Here is a 24,719-nt window from a genome sequence, read left to right as displayed (position 1 = left end):
GGCACCGAGGAGGAAGTAAAATTTCTTTAGTAAAAAAAAAGAAAAGAAAAAAAAGAACATAGCGACAGGTGAAATAACAGCCAAATATCTGTTGGTTCAGTGGAACAACAACCTGCATTAACTTCTGCCTAGAATGGATTGACTGTGCCCCCGATCAAAAACCTATTATTTCACTAAACAGAAGCAGATACTGTATGTCTAAATGACTAAGAGAAGCTCCCATTCCAACACTAACTAGCATTACTTTAGTGTTTTAAAAGTTTGTTGTGTTCCCTGCCATTTCAAATATATTCTCATCCTAGATCAGTTTAGTAGAGTTAAAGATTTCCTTCTCTTTCAATATTCATTAGTGTATCTATATAAATTTCATTATCCTTCCAGTTTAAATGACACAAAAATACAACATGGATCTAAATATATAGGGTAAATTATTTCAAAAATGTATAAGCTACAAGAGAAGTTTCACCTTAGCTACTGAAAGTGACCAAATAACATTGCCAACAAAGGCTAAAGCAGCTGACTGCCATAGAAAAAAAAACTCGAAATAAAACCTAATTTCCTCAAAATCATGATAAAGAAAAACTAAAAATATTCAAATGGCAACTGTAACTTAGCAAATAAAAGTGAAAACCAACAGTAATGATTGGATTCAGATTAAAAGAAATAAACAGAAACTCAAATAGATAGATTATCCCAAGGATAAATCAACATTAGATATATTACATTTTGCCTGGTTATATGTTTATAATTTGGCTTTTCATTTTAACAGTGAAACAGAGCCTATAAAGAAGCTCATCTCCTGCAGCTCTGAAATAAAGAATCTAAATCCTGATGTCAGCTCATTTACCAGCCAAGGATGCCTTCATGGATCCCAGACAGCCAAAACTATAAGAAACTGCATCTGAGTACTTATGTTGGTTTAGTGATGTAGTTACAGTATGCTCTCTCTCAAGTTCCCATTGCTTGATTTGTTTGACTGCTTGCTTTCTGTTTGGGTTGCTGACATTCGGTTCCATGTGTGAAAGTCCAAAAGAACTTGGTTGAGTTTCTCCATCCAGTCCAATCTCTCTTGTTTGGTGTCAGCTGAAAACCAACACCTGAACGAGAAAGAACAATTAGTTTCTGTACTGTGATCAGAGAAACATTGCAAGAATTAGACCTGTTTCAAAATAAATTTCTAGCCACAACCCAACTATTGATGTAATATAAATTGTTTCCCATTAACTGTCAAAAGTAAAACACTGTGACATGACTAGTTGGGTGCAGCCAGAGGAGCAACATGCCTCATGCTTACTATAAACAAAAGTGGCAATATATTTAAACAGGTTCTCATGATAAATGAACATTATTATATTATTATTATTACTATTATTATTACTATTATATAACAAAATGTGCAGCTTCAAAGGTTTTAGGATTCACACATTGAAAATAAGTTGATTACAATTCATGAACACCATAAAAACAAGTCCCTTCGATCTGTTTTGAAGCTCCCAAACTCCCAAAGATCTAATTTTTCAGCATGTTGGGAATTTTTATTCAAACTTACTTTGCCAAGGCCTCCTGGCTGGTGTCCAGCTGCTGATTTGGGGTGTTGCTCACCAGCTCAAAGGTAAAAGGTCGAGCACATGAGTCCCTCTTGACAGGCCTGACACACTGACTGGGAGAGCTGGACAGAAAGATGCTTCCCTCTGCTTCCTGAGAGGTTAAAACAGAATACAGAATCAAACCTGGTGAAAGCATAAAAACGTGACTTAGCTGCATTTGTGTCTGTTGGTCTATTCATACCTTGGTTTCTTTGTCATTGGGGTGGTTCCAGTAGTTCATGCTGCATCCTTCCATCACAAAATATCGGCGATGCCACACCCCATACCCACTGATCAACTCAAACATTGTCTGGGAACAGAACCACAAAAAGAGACAAGAATAAATTTGTATTAAAATACGGTCAGATCTTCATCTAAGTTACAATATGAACAAGCAGAATCTATTTTAAACTAATAACACACAAATCATTATATTGTTCTTGTCCATATTGAATACATCTTTCAAACATTCACAGTGTAGGATGGAAACACTATGTGAACCCCTCGGCTAATGACATCAACATAAGCTAGTTGGAGTCAGGAAATAGTAAAACTGGAGCCCAATCAATGAAGCCAGATTTACGATCAAGAACTGTTGATTTGCATGAAGCTGGTAATGGTAACAAACTAATCTCAAGGAGTTTAGATATTTATCAGTCCAATGTTAGACAAACTGTCTATAAACTGCCCAAATAAGAGACACACACACACACACACACACACACACACACACACACACACACACACACACACACACACACACACACACACACACACACACACACACACACACACACACACACACACACACACACACACACACACACACACACACACACACACACACACACACACACACACACACACACAGTATTTCCACAAGCTTCTATTGTAAATCTCATCCCATTTGCTCTAAATCTAAACATTTTAATTCAGGACAGCACTAAATGGCTTGCTAGGATGGACATGTTTGTGAAGTTGCCAGAGTGTTGAGTAAAAAAAAAACAAAAACATTACTGACCAGGAAGCCTTGGTGTTGCACATTAGAGTGACTCTCGCTGTCCAGTTGTAAGTAGATGTTGCCCTCTAGAGGGGAGAGAAAAGGCACCTAAAGACAAGGGAAGAACAGGGAGGGCACTCACTGTCAAACTGGAAGACATACAGAAGCAAGAAACAGAAAACAATACTTTGAAGAATTTCATTCCAACATACTCTTCATTTAGTTTGTAACGAAAAGCTACTTGAAATTCAACTGTTCTAGTCAAACAGTGATCAGATGTGGTCATAACTTAAGAAATTTCCGTTATACTCATTCAATCTATATATCATCTGTTCTTTTATGTTCAACTGAGAATCCCAAATTGGAAAACGAAAAAACAAAAACAAAAACAAAAACAAAAACAGACAAAAAACAAAAACAAACAAAAAAACAACAAAACAAAAAATCCCAAAAAATTCTTCATTCATCTATGAATCCAATACAAAAAAAAGGCTTGGCTATTGATATTTGATATTTAATCTGTCCGATTTGTGTGAACGCTTCAGAGCTTGCCTGAGAATCCTCTGGTTTTTAAGATTTCTTCAGTATCAAGGTAATTCATTGATAATTGTCAGTACATCCAATGATACACAGCGAAAAATGAGCTATCAATAGATAATTCGGCGAACTTAATTTTTCATAATGTAGGCTAAGGATACCTAAAATGGCACACATGTTGCGACCCACTTTGGTCAAACTTCATGTATCCATGGCAACATTATACTTATTGTTTCTTGTATAAGTTTATCTGTTAACACAAGGTGAAGACTTTTAACGTCACAGTTTTAAAATTACATGTTGGAAAACAACAACTTATATTGATGTTCAAGCTCATTCATTACATTAAATCAGGCACTGCCATTGCCCAAGTATATTTGCTGCAAGTTTTTCAATTGCAACACACAAAGAAGTCGATAGCTTCCTGGTCAATCGGACGGATTAAATATCAAGATTGAATTCAGTCTGTGGTCCGTTTTTTTTATTTTCTATTTTTGACTTGAGCGTAAAATTGAAAGTACGAAAAACGAGCTGTTATTAGTTTTTTTTTTTTTTAGTTGGATTCATAAATAAATAATGAAATAATAAATCATTTTGTCATTTTCCAATTTGGGATTCTCAATTGAATATGAAAAGAACGAATGATAAACGGGTTCTATTAGATATACTAAGTGTCATTTTGAGTAGGTATCACTACAGTGCATACTGCTTGGCAGGTAATTCCTGTATATTTAGACAGTGAAAATGGTCACGGAGGAGAAGTACATACGCTTAATGGATTATTTACTAAACGTCCCACACGTGTATGTGCATTTGTGTGTGATTAGTACAACTCAGCCATGCAGACTCACGTGCATGCGCATGTGTGACTCATAACACATAGGCGTGCATGTACGTCTGTGTGCGTATCCTGCATGTGTGCGCATGTGTGACTCTTAACTGTCAGGCTTAATCTAAACTCTCAAGAACCTTGAGAACCAGCTGTTTATATAAATGTCAACCACATTAATAGCCTAGTATGAATCATTGTTGTTTTGTTTTTTTTAAAAAATAATTTATGTAGCTTTATTTTAATTTTATATATGTAATTTTCCATCGGGTAGTTACTATAACATTGATTTGGTGAAACTGTTTATTTGATTGTATTGGACCAAGCAATACAATTTATCAATAATTTCAATGTATCTCACCTCATACATCCTTTAGTAATTAATGTTACACAACAGTATTTGCACTGCAATGTGTTTAAGGGATAAAACATGAGACGCTGCTTTTGCTAAAGATTTAGATTTTTTTTTTTCTTCTTTAAGGGTCAAAGAGGGTTTTCGGTGCCTTGACGTACTCTATTAAATCTGCATCCTGTGAGAAGAGCCGCTGCCAGACCATAGTGCTGTCACATACAACAGTTCACTGCCATTAAATCACCTCACAATTACACCAGGCTGCAGTATGACCATACAGACCTCTAAACACATTCAGACCGGTGGTAATCATTTGTAAAACTAGTCGTAACTTTTTGTGAAACTCGATATTCTGCTTTTTTATGCAGTAGACGTCCGGTTACCAGGGCTCACCACAGGCTCTTTGAAAAAAGTTCTTTTTAGCAAAACAGTAGTATCTCATGTTTTATCCTTGAAACACATTGCAGTGCAGACGCTGTTGTGTAACATTAATTACTTAACTATGTTACAACCTCTTCTACAAAAGAGGAAATTCATTCACCACAAACAAATGCAATCTAGACTGAAGTACAAGTTTATTTGTATGACTGAACTCAGTCAGGGGTTAGTTTTTCGCAAAGGAGCAGAGGGAAATGTGAGAGGTGAAGGGGTGACAGTGCTGAGAAAAGAGTGAAACCTTTTCCTGAAATTCATTTCCCAGGAGCCTCCTGATTTTGCCTTCAAGTTTCATCTGAGTGGAGGAAGCAAGAAAGAGAGGGGAGGGAGACAGACATGTTACTTCACCAGTGAGCCCCACCCATGTGCAGTAAGTTCTAACAGAATAATAAAAGGGCCAAAGGGATATATAGTGGTGCCTGTAGCACTGTGCTTCTGTTTGGTCGATGTTGGGGTCGAAAATAAAATGCACAGACAGGCGCAAAGCCTGGTGGAAGCGGATGTGTTACATGGGCCATGCCTTTCCCCTCTGAATGTTATCAATTAATTTCCACAAAAGCATTTACATGTCTGTACTTACAAAAAACATCCATCAAACTGCATTCAGGAAATATTTTTTACATGCCAAACTGATAAGGCTATCTGAGTTGATGTGGATAGAGTCTGTTTTATATCACTGAATTCACTACTATGATATCACTACTGTCAACAATGGTGGAGGAAAAAACAGATCCTAGCCGTCACTGACAACCCAGTTATTTATGATCTAACATTGAACTCAAGAGTGTGGAGGGATGTTGCCATGTCTGTCGGGATGTCAGGCGAGTGTCTTTTGTCACAGTCATATTTCTAATCAGTTAGCTACAGCTTAGGTTAGCTAACAAGTCAGTTTTTGTAACCTTGCAACAATAAGTGCTTAATAGGAAGGGCTCTGAAAATTAGGTCCTTAGGTGTCCCATGCTAAAAAAAAGCTGCCTGTGGACACAGTCCCTAATTCTTGAGGATGCCAAAAAACTGAGCAGCTCTTTCAAGCAATATGAAGAGAGATAATTACCTTATCCAGAGGGAACTTGCTCTGTCCCAGTGAGGCCAAGGTGATCTTATGGGAACCCACAAGACAAAAGTTACTGGAGCGACGAGTGTTGAGAGCAGTAGGACCAGCAGCTGAAGAACAAAGAAGCACAGAATGAAGCCAAATAAACATGAAAAGCTCAGAGTCAGCAATGTATGTGTGACCATTATGGCCAGTGTTTTGCCAGAATTATTCGGTACAAACAATTAATGCCTTCACATCAAATACACATTAATTTTTTTATTTAAACATTTACTAGCTACCATTCTAGAGTAATTGAGTTTAGTGAAACATTAGAAAAATTAAGCCTCCTTGTATTCTAACAAATATTGAGCAAAATAAACTCAACTTACATGCCAGACTGTTACTGGATTTCTGTTCAAAACAAAAGAAAAGGTTTAGGTAATAATTCTGTGTGAGGTATTAAAAAACAAAACAAAATTTGGGCATGAAATAATGACTGTATACTCACTGTTATTGTGTTCAGAAGCTTTCTTGGTGTGACCTGAATATGTAAAGACACCATAAATGAGTTAGACTGTCATTAATAAATACACACCTGGCTCATTATTTGTGAGAAAGTCAGCCACTTACCCGTGACTTGGTGGTTGTCCTGTCCATGCTGCAGTTACTACCTGAAGTGTGGGACTAGATGGCACAAAAAAACGCACATTAAAAATCCAGACATGACACTGATCTAATAGCGCTGTGCACTTAACAACTCTCTACAACTGGGAAAAAAAAAAAGTTTTGAAAACAGTTAAATGGAGTAAAAAAGTTACCAGTGCCCTGTAAGTAAAAACTCAGATATGCTGGGCAGCTCTCATTACATTGGATGGCGACCAATCAAACTAATTACATCTACTTTGTATCTGCTTAGGCCAACTTACATCAGCTTGCCCCAGTGGCTTGATTAGGCAATTTGATCTTAATCCTATGGCCTGCACAGTAGTCCAACCGCCATCCCTGCTTATTAAGCTCCAATAGTTTTACAAATAGTAACTAGTTATATCAGAAACTTTACCACAACATTCTTTGACCTAGTGCACCTTTTAAGGTATATCTTGATTCCTATCCTCATTCCATCTGCTTTGGCTAAATTAGAGTGGCTGACCCAACTGGCTTGAGAGGCAACTTCATCTGAATGCCACAGCCCACTCAGTGGTACAACCATCATCATTGTATATCCAAGTCAGTCTGTCAAACAGCCACTGGCATGAGATACTTTTCATGACTTATGTCTCTCGAGCTGTCTTACAAAAAAAAACAAAACATGGTTTCAATATGAAGTTATGTGTGAATGTGAGAGAGCAGGAAAGTCTATAGGGTCATCAGGTTCGGCACCCCTCTCAATCACTGGTGTTTCATTTTAGTTGGGCCCATGACACAGAAAAGGCTAAACAGTGTGTTCCAGTGTCCCAACGCAGCAGTCTGTAGCAAGTTATATTAGCTTTTGTCTACAACATTTCCAGCTAACAGGATGCTAACTTATAACCACTAGCTGACAATATGTCAAACTAAGTAGCATGCTGCTATCACCAGCAGCATCTACTCAACCCACCAAGCAACAGGCAATAGCATGTTAAGTCAACCAGCAAAGCACCTTAGCCCCCAAAAAACCAAACCATCTGTTGAGCCAACTACCATACTGCTCAGTCCAGCAAACTAGCCAACCAGAAAAAACCAACCAAGCCCGTTCACCTACCTCATCCTAGCTAGCCACGCACCATACTCTTCTGTCTATAACATCACTAGTTATAGCTAGAATAAACATGATTTTCAGAATAACATGATATTTCAGAAAGCTGAGATATTTATAATTGATGTTTTATCCATAACATAAGTATGCAGTCAATTACACAAAATACTTCCATGTATCTGTGTTAAGGAACATACAGGATGTTAATAACAGAAGTACATCTATGACAGGGAAAATATTGAATTCTGCAGCTCCAACCACTCAACTCTTCCATTAATTTTATTTTATTATTTTATTTAATCATTTATTTTTTGTAATTCTGATATCAATTAATATGAAACAAAGAACTACTGCAAATCAAAATGTCAATGTTTTTTGTCTCACCAGACTGTAGACTTCCACATCAATCTCAAAGGATGAGCGAATATCCTTCCTGAAATATTTTGGAGACAAAACAAGCAAAGATTTAATCTACACTACAGATTTCCATTGAAACAATCATATTGATACAGTCACAAGACTCCTTAAATTCTAAGGCAAGTGAGCAAAATCTTATTTTAGAACCTCAACATGAAATCTGTGAGAAAAGATATGATTTGTGTCACAGAGAGTATCCTTATTTAAACAAAGTTGTCTCGATGTGACCATTCATTAGTTATTTAAAAATACACATTTAAATTGAGAAATCCAACTTATTTGTCCAGTGATGTCGATCAAATAAAATAACCACAAGGCAGCTGATAAATTGCAGCTTACAGAGTGACAGAAGTAGAGAAGGAGATTGTGTCTCCATTCTGAGCGTCAGCAGCTGTGGCCAGTGGGGTGGCGATGATGTTGCAGGACCCGTAGCGGATCAGGACGAAAAAGTAGTGACTCGGCCGACCTGAACGGGTATAAAACACAGTCCTTTCAAAGTGGATGTCAACCACTATGTTTGTGTTAATTGAGCCCTGAATTTTAAAACTGAAGGTTTTTATTGAAGTCATACAAAAGCATCAATAATGTTAAATAACTGAATGAGGCAATTAAAAATCCAAAAAAGTATAGATGTTTTCTTGCTTTGCTACCTGTCCGGCTGTGTGAGGAGCAGACAAATTCAACCTTGAGAGGCAGCTGGATGTTTGTGACGCTGACAGTCCCTCTGCAGGGCTGCTGGGAAACGTACTCCCTGTCCTCTCCAGTATCCGAGTTCCTCTCCTCTCTCAGTCTGGCTACCTCTGCCAGCAAGGCAGAGCGTTTCTCACCTGAAACAGACATGTAAATCACAAGAATAAGGAAAGAGAAAGATAATAAAAAAATGAAGGAAAATACTCTTAATACTGCCTTTTGAAGCATAATAAGGTTCTGGAACAAGAAATGTAGATATCATTACCATTAAATAAACAGATAAATGTATATATAAGTCTTTTGTTATTAATACTGTCGTTTATATTGTTTTATCAACTGAATGTACAATGTACCAAATATTAAAAGAATGCAACTACTATTGAGGCAACACTTTCTATAGGAACGGTGTAATATGAAAATGGCTTCCTATCTATGGTACACAAAGATGGGACTATTTAAACAAAAAGTCCTATGGTCTACATACAGGAGACCAGCAGTAGTTTTTCGGCTTCAGCCTCCTCCTGTGAGCCTCGTCCATGCTCTTCATCAGTACAGCAGCTCAGAGCCTGCAGGGTCTGGTTGATGACAGTCTGCAGTTTCCCTGCTTCTTCATTAAGAGCCTGGAGAAACACAGAACACCACCTAGCATTATGGGTAAAGAAAAATTTGTACAAGAATTTTGTTCAATCAAAGAGAAGTCAGTTTCAGCAACTGTAGTACAGTTCACATTTTCAATTAACTGAATTAGTAAAGTTAGTGTTTTGCAGTAGGAACAACATGATTAGAATTCACTCTGAATACTAACTTATCTGCTGTGAGACGGTCTTTCTCCAATAAGCAAAAACTGTGCTACACACCGTGATTTTCTCCTTGGTGTTGACAGAATGTTGAGGTTGAGATTTTGGCTGAGCTCGTCTCTGTATCCCAGGAGTGACACTCTGAATGGTGGGCAGCTTACTCTGCCTTTGTGTACGGTAGGCATCAACACTGTCAATCACAGAACCAATCAACATCAAATTACAGATAAGCATTTTATAGTACAATATATATACTCATATAGAGGATAATTACCGACAGTACAGCTGCCTCTGATCATGTTGCCTTGTGCGCTGGAGCTGACTTGCACACTCAGTGACATAATGTTTACAATCCCCTAGTTAAGAACTACACTATATGCCAATCAGGTTTTTAAGAATATTTTAAAAAAATGTTTGAGAAACAATGTGTATATACAATTTGATACAGTGTAATATGTTTATAGAGATGCATGAGTGTAGACAAGTGGAATGTGGCTTTGATGACACAAAACACATTTAAGATATAATTATTATGACATCCAGAAGTATGGTCAAATGTTGGATCCCAGATGGGGGCAGTTATGCAACAACTAAAATGTCTACTTTACATATTCATAACTGGTTTTGCTTGCATTCTTATTTTACACATCGTTTAAACAGCCTCTTTCCATTATCTTTATACTTTCCCTGCCAATGATTTCAATGATACCTGTATAGAGGAGCAGATTCAACAGGAGGGGTGGTGGTCTCTTCTGGAGTGAGAAGCAGAGACGGAGGATTCGATTCCTGGTTTGCTGCTAGCCGCTGTTGGTGGAATATGGAACATTGGGAAACAAATATTTTTCCAGCATCTGAATTTATTAACTTTCACAGTGGTACTTAATCCAGAAAGCTTCCATAATGGAACTCCTGTATCGACATTTCAAAGTTATTAATTAGTCTTACCAGAGGGGTGACCACAGCCTCTACAGACTTGCTGAGAGGAGAGAGGATGGCGCTAGGAGGGAAAGACAGCAGCTCATCTCCATTGCTTTCAAGCTTCTTGCTTTCGCAACACTCTTCTCTGGCCTGACCCTCTTCTTCAATTTTCTCCTTCTCTGACTCTGTGTCCATTTTATCTTTGTCTGTAGAGCAAGCACCAATACCACTATCACGGTCCTCAGCATCTTCATCATCTCCCCCGTCTTCCTCTATCCTTCCAGCATATTCAAGCACCTCCTCGAACATCCGATCAATTATTTCAGTGGTGTTGGTCTCATCATGAGAGCTCAGTTCAGCATCTAAGGAAAAAAACATTAAAAAATGCACCAGTGTATCACTTTCAGAAGCAAATAATTTCTACAATAGGCAGATGGCTCCTGAGTTTCGAGAAAAGCAATAATTAAAAATAAAGAAAACCCACAACAGATGGCCACCTACATGTCTCAACTCTAAGTTCTGTTACCTTTATTCCTGTAGGTGCACCAGTGAAATATCTACTGCGTACTTGAGACGACATAATGGTCTCTTAATAATGTCTATCTAGATGTCTATTTCCTAACACATTGTCTTAAATAGTAGTTTTGCAAAGACACTTGTAAAGTCTTTGTTAATGTGTATATATACACACACAACAGAAAGAGCCATATAAACATTCGAACAATACCGGTTTTCTTTGGGAAGCATTTTCAAGTCTTTAGTCACCCTGTTTTCAAAAAAAAAAAAAAGATGCTCGTAATGTAAACCCAGTGTATGCAGTTTACCAATGGTCAGGGATTACTGTCTTACTACCAACTTCACCAATGTGCACCACCTCTTCTAAGGTGTCTTCAGGCAGCCCAGGTGCTCACACATAAATCTTACTGTTCTCACCTGACATACTTGTCTCTGCCCTGGACTCCACAGAGGTACTGGTCTCAGACAGGAATGAGTCATTGATTAGCTCAGGCTCCAGGATAAAAGTGACTCTCTTTAAGTTCTCTGCTCCCTCTGCCTTGTCAGTTTCTTCTGTCAGCCCATCTATAACACCCTGTCTTTCATCTTTTGCTTCTTGATCCCTTTCCTCTGTCTCCAAAAAGCATTCTGACACCTGGACCTCTGTCAAACTCAGAGCTGGATCATTTGTGGCAATGTCTACTGGTTCAGCAGAAGGCTCTGCCTTCAGCTCTGCTACATCTTCAGTGTTTCTTTGAAGTTCTATATAATATGTCTGTGTTTCTTTCAGAGCCTGAACTACATTTGCAAAAGGAGATGCTTCCATTCGTTTCACTCTGCTATTTGGGCCTGTTCTGTTTGACTCTAGGTAAATTTTTTCTTCTTTTACATTGATTGTCTGGAATTTTTGACGTATATCATTCTTATGAGTAAATCCTTTTGTGTCTTTCTGGTCTTGTCTTATTGTAAAAATATCAGTATCTTCTCTAGCTGCTCCCTCATTACTTTCTGCATAGGACTCTAAATTGACTTGGTCTCTGTTTAAAGTACACAAGTCTTTCACAGAGTCCTCTTCTGGTCTAGGTTTCTCATCTTCCTGCAATTCAGAGGAATCAGCAATCTCAGCAGGGACATTACCCAAATAACATTCACTATCCTGGATGTCAAAGGGATCACTATGATCTGCAACACTGCCACCTTTCTCTTTTTCCACTTTGGATGAATCCAACTCCCCTTGATCCTCTTTAGCACACACATCTTCCTCCTGTTCTTCAGCTTTGATAGACTCTTCCTCTTTGCACACATTGTCTTGAGGATTTCTCCACAACCATAACTCCTCATCTGTTGAAGGCTCAATCTCCTCTTCACCGTATGAAGATTCATCAATCTTTTCATCTTCTTCAAATGAAAACATCTCTAACCCGTTCTGTTCAGTTACTTTGGAAACCTCACTCGTTTCCTTTTCATTTGACTCATCTGGATGAATTGATTCTAGCAGTCTCTGTTCATCATCTGACACATTCTGATCCTCACCGTAAGATGTTTTGGAGAAACTCTGATCCTCGCTAAAAGACAGCTTCAATAAAGTCTGGGTCTCTGGTTCCTGGGACCCTAGCTGCTCTTCTTCATTTCCAGCTGAAGCCCTGCGGTGTTTGTCCTTCATGAGTTCTTCACCCTGATGAGTATTTTGCTCCTTCCCTTCCATTCGCAGCTGCCCTTCACTAGAGGTTTCATGCTCTACAGATGCTGTTGGAGCTTCAGAGTCACAAGGTGCCCTTCCACCTGTTGAAAGATTATTCTCACATCTTAACACTAGGTGCCTAAGCACCATACATAATATACTTTAGAACAGATACTAAGTATTAATATCAAGCCAAAAGCTATTTAAAATCTGTAGAGTAAGATATTGATTGCAATGGGAAAACACAATAACACAACTTAAAAGAAACAGATCTGGCGTCATAGCAATTGCAAGGACTGGCAGAATTTGAGAAATGTATACCCAATTTTTTTGTACTTTTGTTTTGTCCAGATATTGATTCTGGTACCTAAACTTAAGGTATTGGCTGACAATTGATCTGAAACCAGTGCTTTTTTCTTTTTAAAATGAAAGTCCGTAAACCTCACTGTGTGTAACTCATTGGGATCATTACTCTATGTGCAAAGTAACATTAGATTGTAACAAAACATCACTTCTTTATTTGACATCCACACACCAAAATGTATTTATTCTGTTCAAATTTTAATCATATTGTTCTAGAGGGTTTATAAAATTGTGCTACAGCAAATGTAGGGACTAAAAAACTGTATTTAATGTGGCTCAATAGCACCTGGATAACAACTGGTCAGTTTAATTTTGTCAGTATTATTGCTGATAAAGAGCCAGTGTATTGGATTGGTTCATCACAGGTTAGAAATAGATCTCTGGATCGGGTTTAACTGTGTACATAGCCTATGTATGTTTCAGGACATCCTTACATCTAACGCAATCATACTTTACCCAGATTAAGTCCGTTCTAGGGAAAGAAAATATATACATTTCAAGTTGAATCCTCTACAGGGGAAAACCAGGCGCCAAAAGTCTTACCTGTTGTATTTATAGGTGGCTTCTTTGCACCTGATGTAGGAGCTTCTGTGAAGCTGGCATCTTTCATCTCAGCATCACCATCAACCTGGAAGAAACAGTATCAGCACCAGGATTTAAGAATAAGAGGTAGGGATGCAGAGACCAGTTCTGTTTCATGTAGATTATTGCAAATAAAATAGCAAACATATAAACAAACAGCTGTGATTGTGATTTCATGTGAAGGGCATCTTCAAAACGCAGTGCCAAAATGCTATTAAAGGTAACTAAAAGCACAAAAGCTAATAAACTACAATGGATACTACATTAAAGTGCCAAATCTCAGCTTTCAATTGAGTAGATTTATATCAATATAGGAAGAATTGTGTGGAAGATATAGCCCTTTAAAAACAGTGCCCAAATGGCAAAGGTTCAAAAGTAATTGGACAGCTGTGAGTTGTTTTAACATTAGTTCATGTACATGAGGCTCAGAATTGACAGAGTTGCCATTTAGATTGAGGTGAAGTTGTCTGTCAATATGAAATATGAGGATGAAAGAGGTAACCATGCAAGTAAAGAAGATAACAATGAGGCTCAAAAACTGCAAACAATTATCAGAGAGATATCAAAGGAAGGTGGTTTGGAAAAAACATTTGGGTACATAAAAAAACAAACAAACAAAAAAAACCCACACAAAACAAACAACAACAAACAAAACAAAACAAAAACAGGTGTATAAACGAAAACTAGAAAATGGAACAAGACCTTGCAGACTGAGGAGCACAAGTCTGGTGGATAAGTAGAAAATGCATGGCAAAGAAAAAAAAACCCTTTATTACTGCACAGGAAATCAAGAATGCTCTTTGGGATGTAAGGAGCAGCTGATGACCCAAAAATATCACCTCATGTTTCAAACATGATGTTGGTTTTGTTATGTCTTGGGCATGTATGGTAACCAACTGACGTGACACATTGGCATTAATTGATGTTTTCACTGCTGACAGAAGCAAAAGGTTGAATGCAGAGGTATACCGGAGCATTCTGTACTCAGATTCAGTCAAATGCATCAAAAACACATTGGATGACATTTCATCATTCAGCAGAACAACGATCCTGAACATCAGCTATAGAAAAAACAAAGAGCTTTTCTGAGTGAGGAGGTGGAATGTCCTCGACTGACCGAGTCAATCACCTGATCTCAGTCCGACTGAGCAGCATTCCACTTGGTGAAGATCAGACTAAAGCTAGAGAGACCCCACAACATGGAAAAATAACAGTGTCTGCAGTGAAGCTCTGGGAGAGCGTCACCAGGGAAGATTAAAAAAGTTTCTGCTGATGTCTGTGGGTCAAAGACTTCAGGCAGTCACTGACTGCAACGGATTTCCCGCAAAATATTAAATATGATGATTTTGTTTGACTTCATGTTTGTCTGTCTAATTACTTTTGAAGCCCTAAATAGGGCACTGTGTTTTAAAAAGGGCTATATTTCCCACACAATTCTTTCAATGTTGATGTAAAACCTACCCCACATTAAAATTGAGACTTGGCACTTTAATATGGTATCAATTATTTTATTTCAAATTGAATGTGCTGAAGCATAGAGCCTGAAGAACAAAAAAGGAGTAACTGTCCAAGTACTTATGGTCTGGACTGTATACTGTACATTACAGGGATAATACAGGGATAGTTAGGATAATGACAACAAAAGTGAAACAAAATGTATAACAATAAGCCAACAATGTTCTTCTTTGTGGAGCAGTTTATCACTTCACCATCACCTCAATATCAAACACCAAATAAGACAGTTTGTGTTCACTACTGTTCGTGACAAGTGAGAAGATAAACCTTTATTTCTTCAGTGAACAGCCCACTTCCTGAAAGGAAGTTTGAGGAGTTAACTTCTTTCCTCAGAAGACTGGAGCCATATAAATGGTGAATTTCTGACTATAACAGTGCCTCAATAGTATTGAGATAGTTTCCCTGTCCAATTTAATTTTCATAAATTGCCCAAGTCAATATTACCGAATGTATTGGCTCAAACTCTTGCCCATGTGCACAAAGTGACCAGACAGTGTTTTTATTTTTCTTCATTTTTTCCCTTTATCACTGACTCACATCCCCAGGCTGCATGGGAGGCCAGTGAACTCTCCTTCTAGATCTAGGGACCCAGGAGGATTGAGATGAGGGGCCAGGAGGGGTCCTTCCCTGCTAATGTTTACATAAGCAGGTGTGAAAAAATCTCAAACAAACTGGAAAAGAGGCTACTAAACATTAGAAAAACACAAATTACATCCACAAAAACAAGTTAAAATATATCAGTCATCTTGATTGTAATCTAATACTTAAATTAAATTAATCCAATTTTACACAAAAGGAATGTGAGAAAATTGTGAGTTTATCATGGTGAATGTAGGGTTTAAGAGCCAAGGAAATTAACCACATTAACTTCAATATATCTGATAATTCTGTATGTCAAGACAAAAGTGACGAGTGTGACTAAAACACACTCAAATATTTGACAGGCAAAATACAACAATCACAAACCCACCTGAGCCAATGAGGGATCAGAGCTGCTCCTTTTTAGCCAGGCATTCTCACTGATTGGTTGGAGATGCAACTGGCTCAACTCGTGCTCCCGTTCCTGAACCGGGAAACCATTGTCAGATGTGAGACATAACCTCATTAGGTAGTTTTACAATCAAGTGACTTCATTATATGAATATTAACCTCACAGATATAAAATTCCTTCATTCCTAAATTCATTGAATTAAAGGACACTTTAGCTGCTAGTAGAATTAGTTTAAAAATATTTTAACTTCTAAAGATTTACAAACACCATTGAGCAGTATTGGTATATTATAAATAATTTATGGGTATAAATAATTTATTTCACAATGTTTGAGTTAATTTACTAATTCAAGTAAGAGTACTTGGGAGCTACAAACGTGTATAAATGTGATTCCAGATACCAGTGAGGGATTTCAGTTATAAAGCCATTAAACCAACCTGGCGCATGAGGGAGGCCTGCTTGGAGCTGGGTGTTGTAGTGCCCTGGAGTTTCTGATGAATGCCAGATACAAAATTTGAGCGGGAGCGAGGGTAGAGGGTAGTAGGGCTTGGTGTGGGGCCTGCCTGGAAGACTGGCGCTTTAAACCGCTCCATTCGTTGATTAAATTCTCCCTCACCTGTGGGTGGGTGGGGGGGTGGACCGCAGTCCAAAGGTATTGAATACTGAGTAACTGCCAATACCAGATTTCAATCTGATATTCATATTTTCCTACATTTACAGCTGAATAGTGAACTTCAAGTGGATTTAAGTTAGTAAAGCTAGCCCAGTTTAGGTAAACTGTTCTCGATGGTAATAAATATAATTTAACATTTAATTGAAGTATCATTAAAAGGACATTGCAGGAAACTATGCCAGTCACCCATGGTTCAGGGCAACAAAATAGGGCACCCTCTACACAGTCTCCTCCAATGTTACAGTGATCCTCTCTATAAATCAGTTTTAATTTGTGAAGCATCTTTGGCTCTTGTGGAAACATAAACTTAACAATTATTAGAATAAAAAAATAAAAAAATCTTTATAAAAATTCATGTAAACCTTAAGAAACATTCTAAAAATCTGGTTCTCCTACTCTTTTTTTGCACAACTGCACATTTCTTATACCACTTTTTCTAACTAACTCTTAATACCTTGCCAGCAAAACTACTTATATAACTGAACTCAGATGACAATCATGTTAACCATATTTATGTTAATCAACCATATTTTAGCCTTTTTGCACTATTTGTCTGTTGTTTTTTTATTTGAGGGCTCTGTAGCTAGGTGTGGCAAATGTTTTGTGAGCTGAAGTCCAATCCCTCAGGCTTGGCCTTCTGGCCACTAACATGCCTGAACTGAACACCAAGGAATTAACTAGAGTTAATTAAGAGTGTCAGAACTAGGGATGGGTGAAGTTAGGGCTTTATCACTTCCACTACTCTTATTAATACTCTTCATCTATCCGGTACTTTTTTATTACTCAAGTATTTTTTTTAAATTATTATTCTTAAAAAGAGTAATACATTAAGAAAAGAATTAGAATTTGTTTATATTCAAAATAAGATAAAATAATATTTCTAGAGCAGTAACAGCAATATCTACAACAGCAAAGTCACTATATAAACCCAATAACATCAACCTGGAATTAAATGTAAAATTTAAATAAAGTAAATAACATTCCGCACATTAAGCACTGGGTGAACTTTAAATGAATGAAGTGAATGAATAACAAAGAAATAAGTCCCTATTAGTTATTCATCCTGTGTCGTCCTCCTCTCTGCTGGGCAGTTACCAGTACCGTTAGTGGGAGGAGGTTCTGGTTTGGGAGTGGGGGGCTGCGGTCTCTTCAAGTAGTAGCATTTGCAAGCGAAATGTTCACACTGCGCAGCCTTGTACTGACTTCCATCTATTATAGATTCAATGTCTATACAAGTTGTTTTGAAAATTTGAAATAGAAAGGGAGCAATGCATTCAACAGAGACAAGTCTGATGTTTATTATCAGAGGTTTTTGAATGTGTGTGTTCACGTATGCTTACCGATGAGATGCTCTCTGACGCCCTTGTCATGGTTGATGGCTGATGGGCTGTCAGCCCCAGGATCTGACAGGCACCTCTGGGCCAGTGGAGCTCCTCCAGAATAAAAAAAAAAAAAAACTTGCTGTTAAAAACTATATCATTTATCTAGCTTGACACAAATAATCAACTCCTTGACAAAAGCTGATATCTTGCACGTAGATATGAGTGTTGACCTTGGCTATCATAACATCAACTTGAGCAGTACCATAAACCCCACCCCACCGCTGCCAAATTAAACTATAACACTCCTGTATATATAGATACACCCATCCGCCACACAATTAAAACTGGTTTCAATGTTGTTGCTGATTGGTGTATGTGAACATATACGCTTGGTTGCCCATTTATTGGCGCCACCTAGCTAATACTGGTGCATTCTAAGTCAACAGTCTCTGCAATAAATTCTACCTTCATGAAGTTTTTTGTTGTACCTTGTACAAATCTGCTGAATTGTATTGTGTTATACCTAGAGGTTTCTCTAATATTTAATCAACTTCACTGATAAAAAAAATTGGGTGGACAAAATATTGGAATGGCTGCTTCAACAGAAAAAGGTAGGATTACCCTCTCTTCTCTGGGTGAGTTGCTGGACTCGGGACCGCACTGAAGGAACCATTGGTGTGTCTGGCTTTGTCCCTAGTTCAGCTAGGCAATCGGACGGTTTCGGGCTACAGTTCTCCTGACCAGCTGCCTCCAGGCGCCGCCGCTTCTGGCCATTATTCATCTCTGAGACATAAGACAGAAAAAAGATGAGAGAAAACATAATGCACGAATATAAATAACTGCAAATACTATTTTAAAAATGTGGACTTTCTGTATTTCTAAAAGATGTGAAACTCGACTTTCTTGTTAATACAGGCACAAACAAACCTGATGGTGAGGGGACATTGTCTCCAGAATCTGACAGAGGTCCTCTCTGTCTCTTCAATTTGACGTTGCCACTATTTTCCTCGCCAGCTTCCATACTGAGCTGCAACCACAGTGACATTACAGATTGGATATGTTTTTTTAAGATGTCAGCCGTCACTGTTATTAGTCAGAAACCTAGAAGCACAACAGCAGCAGTACAAACATGAGTCAGGTTTCTAAAGGAGTTTGTCTTCAAAACACCTGCTTACGATTAGTAAAATTGTCCCTTGAGTTAAAATTAGATAAAAACGAGATTTCTTAAGAGTAAAGGTAATGTACGTAATTATCATGGGTCAAGTTAATATAGGCCTCGGTTAAATCTCAGACTCTGCCATGAAAAAATATTCGGTTAAAATTAGTAAGGCTAGCTCTCACAACACTTTTATACAGACAAAGGAAATAAATATTAGATTAAAACGTGTCTGCAGTTTCCCAAATTTAATGAAACGTGACAACGCCCCAGCGTTTCAGTTTCAGCTCAGGTCATCTTAAAATGAAACGCACATTCATTGCTAACTGCGCTAGCAAGTCAGCTAAATACATACCGTTATTTGTTAAGGCTGCCAACACACCAAAAACCCCATGTTAGTTAAATTGGGTTACTCTTCTACTTCCGAGCATTGACCGCTTGCCACTTGACATCTAGTTAAATGAGCTATATTAGATAGCTTATGTTAGCAACACTACCTTTTGAGTTAACTCTGGCCAGCTAATTTAAAGCTAACTTATCCAAAGTTGGGCAACGAAACGTTAGCCTAGCTTAGAATGGCAAGCTAATTTTAGCAGAAACAAACTGTCTGGAAATGTGTTACAAAGTTAGCAGAGCTAATGACAATTGCTAAGGAGGTCGTTTGTTGTCCTACCTGAAAAGAGGTCTGTATGAAACTACAGTATTAAAACAGGTCAACGCTAACTGACAGGAAACAAGAAACAACCTTCTTGTTGTTTTATGCTTTCACTCTCCTCCCCCTCTAACTTTGAATTTCCGCGGGTCTTCTGACGTTAGCGGAGCATACAGCTGGAGTCCCGTAAATACTCTCAAGAATGCTGATCTGGGAACAGACTAAATACAGCAGGCCTGTTTTGCTCAGCAGACTGCAGAATCCTGTAAACTGTTTCCACGTCGGTACCTGCTGAATATCTCGAAGTGCGGCCGTTTTACCGTATTAAACCGAGTAAACACGCAAAGCAAGATTCCACTACTGTATCACATTGGCATTGTTTTAGAGCTTCGACCAAACTGTAAAAGTCTTTGTTTTGGTGTGTGAGACATAATTTTAACCTAGGTAATAACTAATAATAAGATGTTTCATGAATACTTAAGTCTGTTTAACACATCAATGGTATGTTTAATACACCTTTTGTGCTATGTACTCTGTTCGCTCTGTTCCTAATGCAGTTCAGGCACTCTGATAACTGCACTCCCGACTTACAGGTAAGAACTAACATTTGCAAAGCCTGGGGTCAAGACTGTGAAGACATGAACCCACAGGGCAAAGCTGGAATTACAGGCCTGCATTGACTGTAACGATTTGGTTAAGTATCAATTTTTTAAAATACAGTACATGTATCTATTTGTCCACCTCCTTGCTTGTACATAATAGTTATATTATATTTATTTATCCTTGTTCAGCTTTGTTGTTGTTTTTTTCTGTATGTCCATGTGTAACACCCTGGATATTGTTATTGGTACTATACGTAAGCACACTGAAGGCCACTAGAAACCAGATCCTAAAGGTGTAATTGATAGGTTATCCACATATGATAAACATTGGCCTGGCTCAGTTATGGTTGAACGAATTTACTGTTTTTCTTATTAAGCATACTATTTCGTTTTGACTGCCACCTGTTTGGGTTTGTGAGACACAAATTTGATCTTGTCAAATAGGTTAAAGTCATACTGTAGAATTTAAAATCTGTTTGACCTGAATGTACAGTATCTTTGAAAGGGAAGTTATATATAGTATGCTATATAAAAAGCTCATTGCATTCCACAGGCAGACTTATGCAAATGAATTCTAAATGATGATCACGGGGAATTTGATGGGGTTTGCGATCACATGCTTGCAAGTGATCTAAATAGGTCACTGATGCATTGCTAGACCTGGGTTTGTTTACACGTGTGGAAACAGCTGTGATAAGATCTTGTGAAAGGCATGGTATCTCCATTACTCTGTGTGCACAACACAGATTACCATAAGTGGGGGAAGTGAACTCACGATAAACTAGCGATGTACATATACGTAGTTCACCCTGGTGGAAGCAGAAACCACTATTATTATAAGACATTTCTACTAACGAAACCCCAAACTTTGTCTTTTTAAATTGAAAAAATTAAATTCAACCAAAACCTTTTGGTTTGGGTGAATCAACCCTTTAAACGGAATAATATCAACACCTGGCCAGGCACTATTATATATTATAGTGCTATTAATATATTTACAAATACTGTATATAAACCCTCTAGACATAAAGTACACAGTATGGCCAGTCCTCCAGGACTATACAAATCTTAATGCAGTACTTGTTGCATTTAAAAATCCACTAACCTTTCTTTTGTTGGTGGAACCACAGCTGGATTTAACCTCCTACAGGGGGCAGGGCAAAATAAACTGCTGGACCACTATTTACCCCATATTCCTCTCATTTTCTGTGCATATTGTGCAGATTTTCTATCCTTTTTTTCCCAAAACACCTGGCACCTAGATTTGCTGTGCGCTAATTTGATTACATCTATTAATCTATGAGTGTAACATTAAAATACTGCAACCTTTGTACTTTGTTGAAAACTCCTAAAAGTGTAAATTGAACTTCAATGCTCAAGATAACCAAGCCGTAAAGATAAATGTTGAACAGACTTTTCCATTGTCTGTGGTACAAGAGATGATTTAAGCTCTACAACTAAACTGTGGACTGTCTACTTATTGTAACCTCCCTCCCCTTACTAGACAACAGCAGTCGTTTTAGTATTTTTTTGGAGTGGAAAGCTGAAGAGGTGTGAGTTCTGCCCTGATGTTTTGAGGTAGAGTTAATTTTGGATGGAAAGGCTTATATCATAAACAATTCAGTTCCACAATGGACAGGATTTATATCAGACGCCGTGCTAAGAGTCGATCATAGAAAAGAGGAAGAAAGACAAAGAACATCATCATCATCTTTTCAGTGACAGCATCATGAAGACTCTTTGCTTCACTCTTGGGCTCCTGCTGCTCAGTGTGTTCTGCTGCTGCTATGCCATGCGTGAGTGATCTCTGTTTGTTCCTTATCATCTTCAGAGTTTGCTCAGAGACGTGTTTATATTGACTTTATCCATTTACCTCCCTAACAGCTAAAGCATTGCAGTTCAACACAGCACCGGGAAACTGCTGCTTCAACTTTTATTCACGCAGTATACCATTTAGGCTAGTAAAAAGCATAACCGAGACCCACAGCTCCTGTCTGAAGCAGGCGTTCATGTAAGTCTCTGATTCATTCTTTTACTGTTTTTTTGGTAATGAAATGATGTTAAAAAAAATGGACAACCTGTGATCTTTAGGCAAGTTTTATCACAAGACCACAGAATTAAAACCTGAACAAAAAAAGGTGGATGAACTGATTTGTTTCATCTGTATGTTTTGCAGAGTCCAGACTGTTAGAGGGAGACAGATCTGCTACAGTCACACTTTCCATTGGGTTCTAGATGCCTACAATAAGCTCAATGATACTAAAGGCAGTGGTCAGCAGCTCTGAGGATGTGTTATTGTGTAACACTTTATTAAATTAATGTCTGGTTTTGTAGGCTAAAAGGTATGAATACAAAATCTTTTGTATTTTAATAAATTTCTTATTTGCATAATGGACTATATTGGTGGCTATGTGTGTTTTCTGAGTACAGTATACAGTGACTAGGGTTAGATCATGTACAGTATCTCAGGTTTCCAATTTCAGCCTTTTACGAGTGATCACATATGGATTAGTCAGTGACTGACTATAGCTACAGCACAGTCTGGATAACCATGGGAATTAATTTCACACAAATGAGTGTACGACTCATGTAAATGTTTTAAAGTCATGAAATCATGGTTAAGGTACGGTTTAGTTTGGGTAACAAAAAATGTTATTGTTAAAGAAAATTTGCTTTTACGGTTAAAAGGAACCAACATTAACAGCCGGTTACAGACAGGACATGAATTGCAGGTCTTACACTTTGTACACAAATTCATCCAGCCCAGAACTCTCTCTAAGACTTTTCTTGGTGATGTACATATCAGGTCACACTACTTTTACCTTTGTCATTCAGGGAGGATAGTAATTATCACACCACCATAAGAGGTCGCTTGTCAGCAAAAATGTAAACATTTTAGGCATTTGAATGTCATTTTTGAACAGCATTCTTTCTTTAGAGAACAGTCTCAGATTATGTCTGCAAACCAGCAACTGTTAGTGGCTAATGATGAGCTAGCTCCTGTTATATACTGTATAACCATGTCAAATGACACCTGCCATTGGTGGTCATATACAAAAACAGTATCAGATTGAAGAAATATTGTTGCTTTCAAATTTTTGTCAGCATAGCCCTCTCTAAGAGCAGACATGTTGACTCTCCATAGTATTCCTTTAAAGTGAGCTTATCTACTAGTGGTCACAAGTGGCAATTACAGAATAACTTTAAATGGTAAAATGTAGTGTAACAATAGCAAAGTTAAATAAGAGTCATGAGGTTAGAGAACTGACTCAGTAATATAAATCAATATCTATCAAAACTTACCGTAAATCAGCTAACATTTGCCACAATGACTGGTCATACCAGACCAAGTATGGCTGTAGCAGTAAAATCCTTTGTTATATTGAAATAAGCAGTGGTGCGTTTTATTGCTTATGAATTTTGCTTTCATTTTAAGTGAAAGAATGTGTTATTTTTTTTCTTTTAAAAGTTAGGTGGTCTTGCTCTAAATCACCTGTAAAGAAATGTAAAGAAATGACATATCAGTTTCCCAGCCCTTTTTTATACAGTATAGTGGGAAGAGAGATGAGTGGAGCTTCGCTAGACAATGGACAAGCTGTTGAGGTAGAGGTTTCAGTCTGTAAAAATATTTTCTACTTGTACGGTACAAATGTGTGAAGTCGTTTCACGACTTACAAATGCAGTAGTGTTAATGAAATGGAACATTATATATATATACATTATATTTAAAGGCGTACATTGCAGCACGCCTTTTTGAATATGATATTCCATATAATATTTATCATTGATCTTGAGTATGTGTCATAAGACAAATTTGTGATGTATACAATAGGTTGTAGGGAAATTTGTAAATACACAACATAAATTAATTTTAATCAGTACTTCTGAAACAATCAAAAGATCAGCAGCAGGATTCTGCAGAAAATTACACCACAAGCTGCTTTCTTGCTGTCATAAAATCAGTGAGGTTTTAGCATTTGCAAACCTGTTACAGCAGTCCTCTTTTCCTCTATGAAATGTCGTTGTTCTCTCACAATAGATTTTCTTTTTTTGTTTGAGTGTGACCAGCGTTTGAAACAAACTTGAATACATCAACATCAGCTAAACCTCTATCCATCCTGATAGCATCAAGAGATGCTAATGATCTGTGGTGCAACCTGCATTCTTATTGTAAACTGCATCTCAACAGCGACATATTGTAAGTTGCTGCACTTACGGAATGTACTAGGGCAACAACAACAACAAGTGCTAACTTGGGGGGGGGGGTTACACCCTGTCTCTGTTTAAAGATTGTCTCTGGCGTCCGATGTGAATGTCCTCTTTGATCGTTCTTCAGCTCCCCATCGATCACTTTG

The 24,719-nt window shown here is 37.8% G+C and overlaps 2 protein-coding genes across 11 annotated transcripts in view; one reads left to right on the top strand and one right to left on the bottom strand.

Annotated features, from left to right (window-relative positions):
- Positions 1-20,047, bottom strand: part of si:dkey-30c15.10 (uncharacterized protein LOC559353 homolog) — a 21,190-nt gene extending 1,143 nt beyond the window's left edge. Inside the window, exons 1-25 of one of the 10 annotated variants that reach the window (XM_040133251.1) lie at positions 19,784-20,047; positions 18,882-19,055; positions 18,576-18,737; positions 17,973-18,065; positions 16,397-16,575; positions 15,939-16,031; positions 15,506-15,598; positions 13,415-13,499; positions 11,266-12,609; positions 10,360-10,694; positions 10,124-10,218; positions 9,475-9,604; positions 9,102-9,237; positions 8,578-8,754; positions 8,267-8,393; positions 7,895-7,943; positions 6,406-6,459; positions 6,284-6,316; positions 6,165-6,186; positions 5,794-5,903; positions 4,981-5,034; positions 2,608-2,694; positions 1,789-1,896; positions 1,550-1,698; positions 1-1,097 (exon numbers count right to left, since the gene is read on the bottom strand). The exon at positions 1-1,097 is cut by the window's left edge and continues 1,143 nt beyond it. In XM_040133251.1, coding sequence (XP_039989185.1) covers positions 932-1,097; positions 1,550-1,698; positions 1,789-1,896; positions 2,608-2,694; positions 4,981-5,034; positions 5,794-5,903; positions 6,165-6,186; positions 6,284-6,316; positions 6,406-6,459; positions 7,895-7,943; positions 8,267-8,393; positions 8,578-8,754; positions 9,102-9,237; positions 9,475-9,604; positions 10,124-10,218; positions 10,360-10,694; positions 11,266-12,609; positions 13,415-13,499; positions 15,506-15,598; positions 15,939-16,031; positions 16,397-16,575; positions 17,973-18,065; positions 18,576-18,737; positions 18,882-18,999 — 3,999 coding nt within the window. In that variant the 5' untranslated portion in view covers positions 19,000-19,055; positions 19,784-20,047 and the 3' untranslated portion in view covers positions 1-931. The other 9 variants (XM_040133258.1, XM_040133252.1, XM_040133253.1 and 6 more) reach the window with 9 other exon arrangements.
- A 2,046-nt stretch (positions 20,048-22,093) lies between these two features.
- On the top strand, positions 22,094-22,649 carry LOC120792802 (C-C motif chemokine 4 homolog). The gene is made up of 3 exons (XM_040132150.1): positions 22,094-22,160; positions 22,249-22,375; positions 22,541-22,649. The coding sequence occupies exons 1-3, from the start codon at positions 22,094-22,096 to the stop codon at positions 22,647-22,649; spliced, it is 303 nt and encodes a 100-aa protein (XP_039988084.1).
- Positions 22,650-24,719: the final 2,070 nt, after the last annotated feature.

The sequence above is a fragment of the Xiphias gladius genome, chromosome 8 (assembly GCF_016859285.1).
Source record: "Xiphias gladius isolate SHS-SW01 ecotype Sanya breed wild chromosome 8, ASM1685928v1, whole genome shotgun sequence".
NCBI lineage: Eukaryota > Metazoa > Chordata > Actinopteri > Istiophoriformes > Xiphiidae > Xiphias > Xiphias gladius.
The sequence above is the reverse complement of the archived record's forward strand: the minus strand, read 5'-3'. Positions and strand labels throughout refer to the sequence as shown.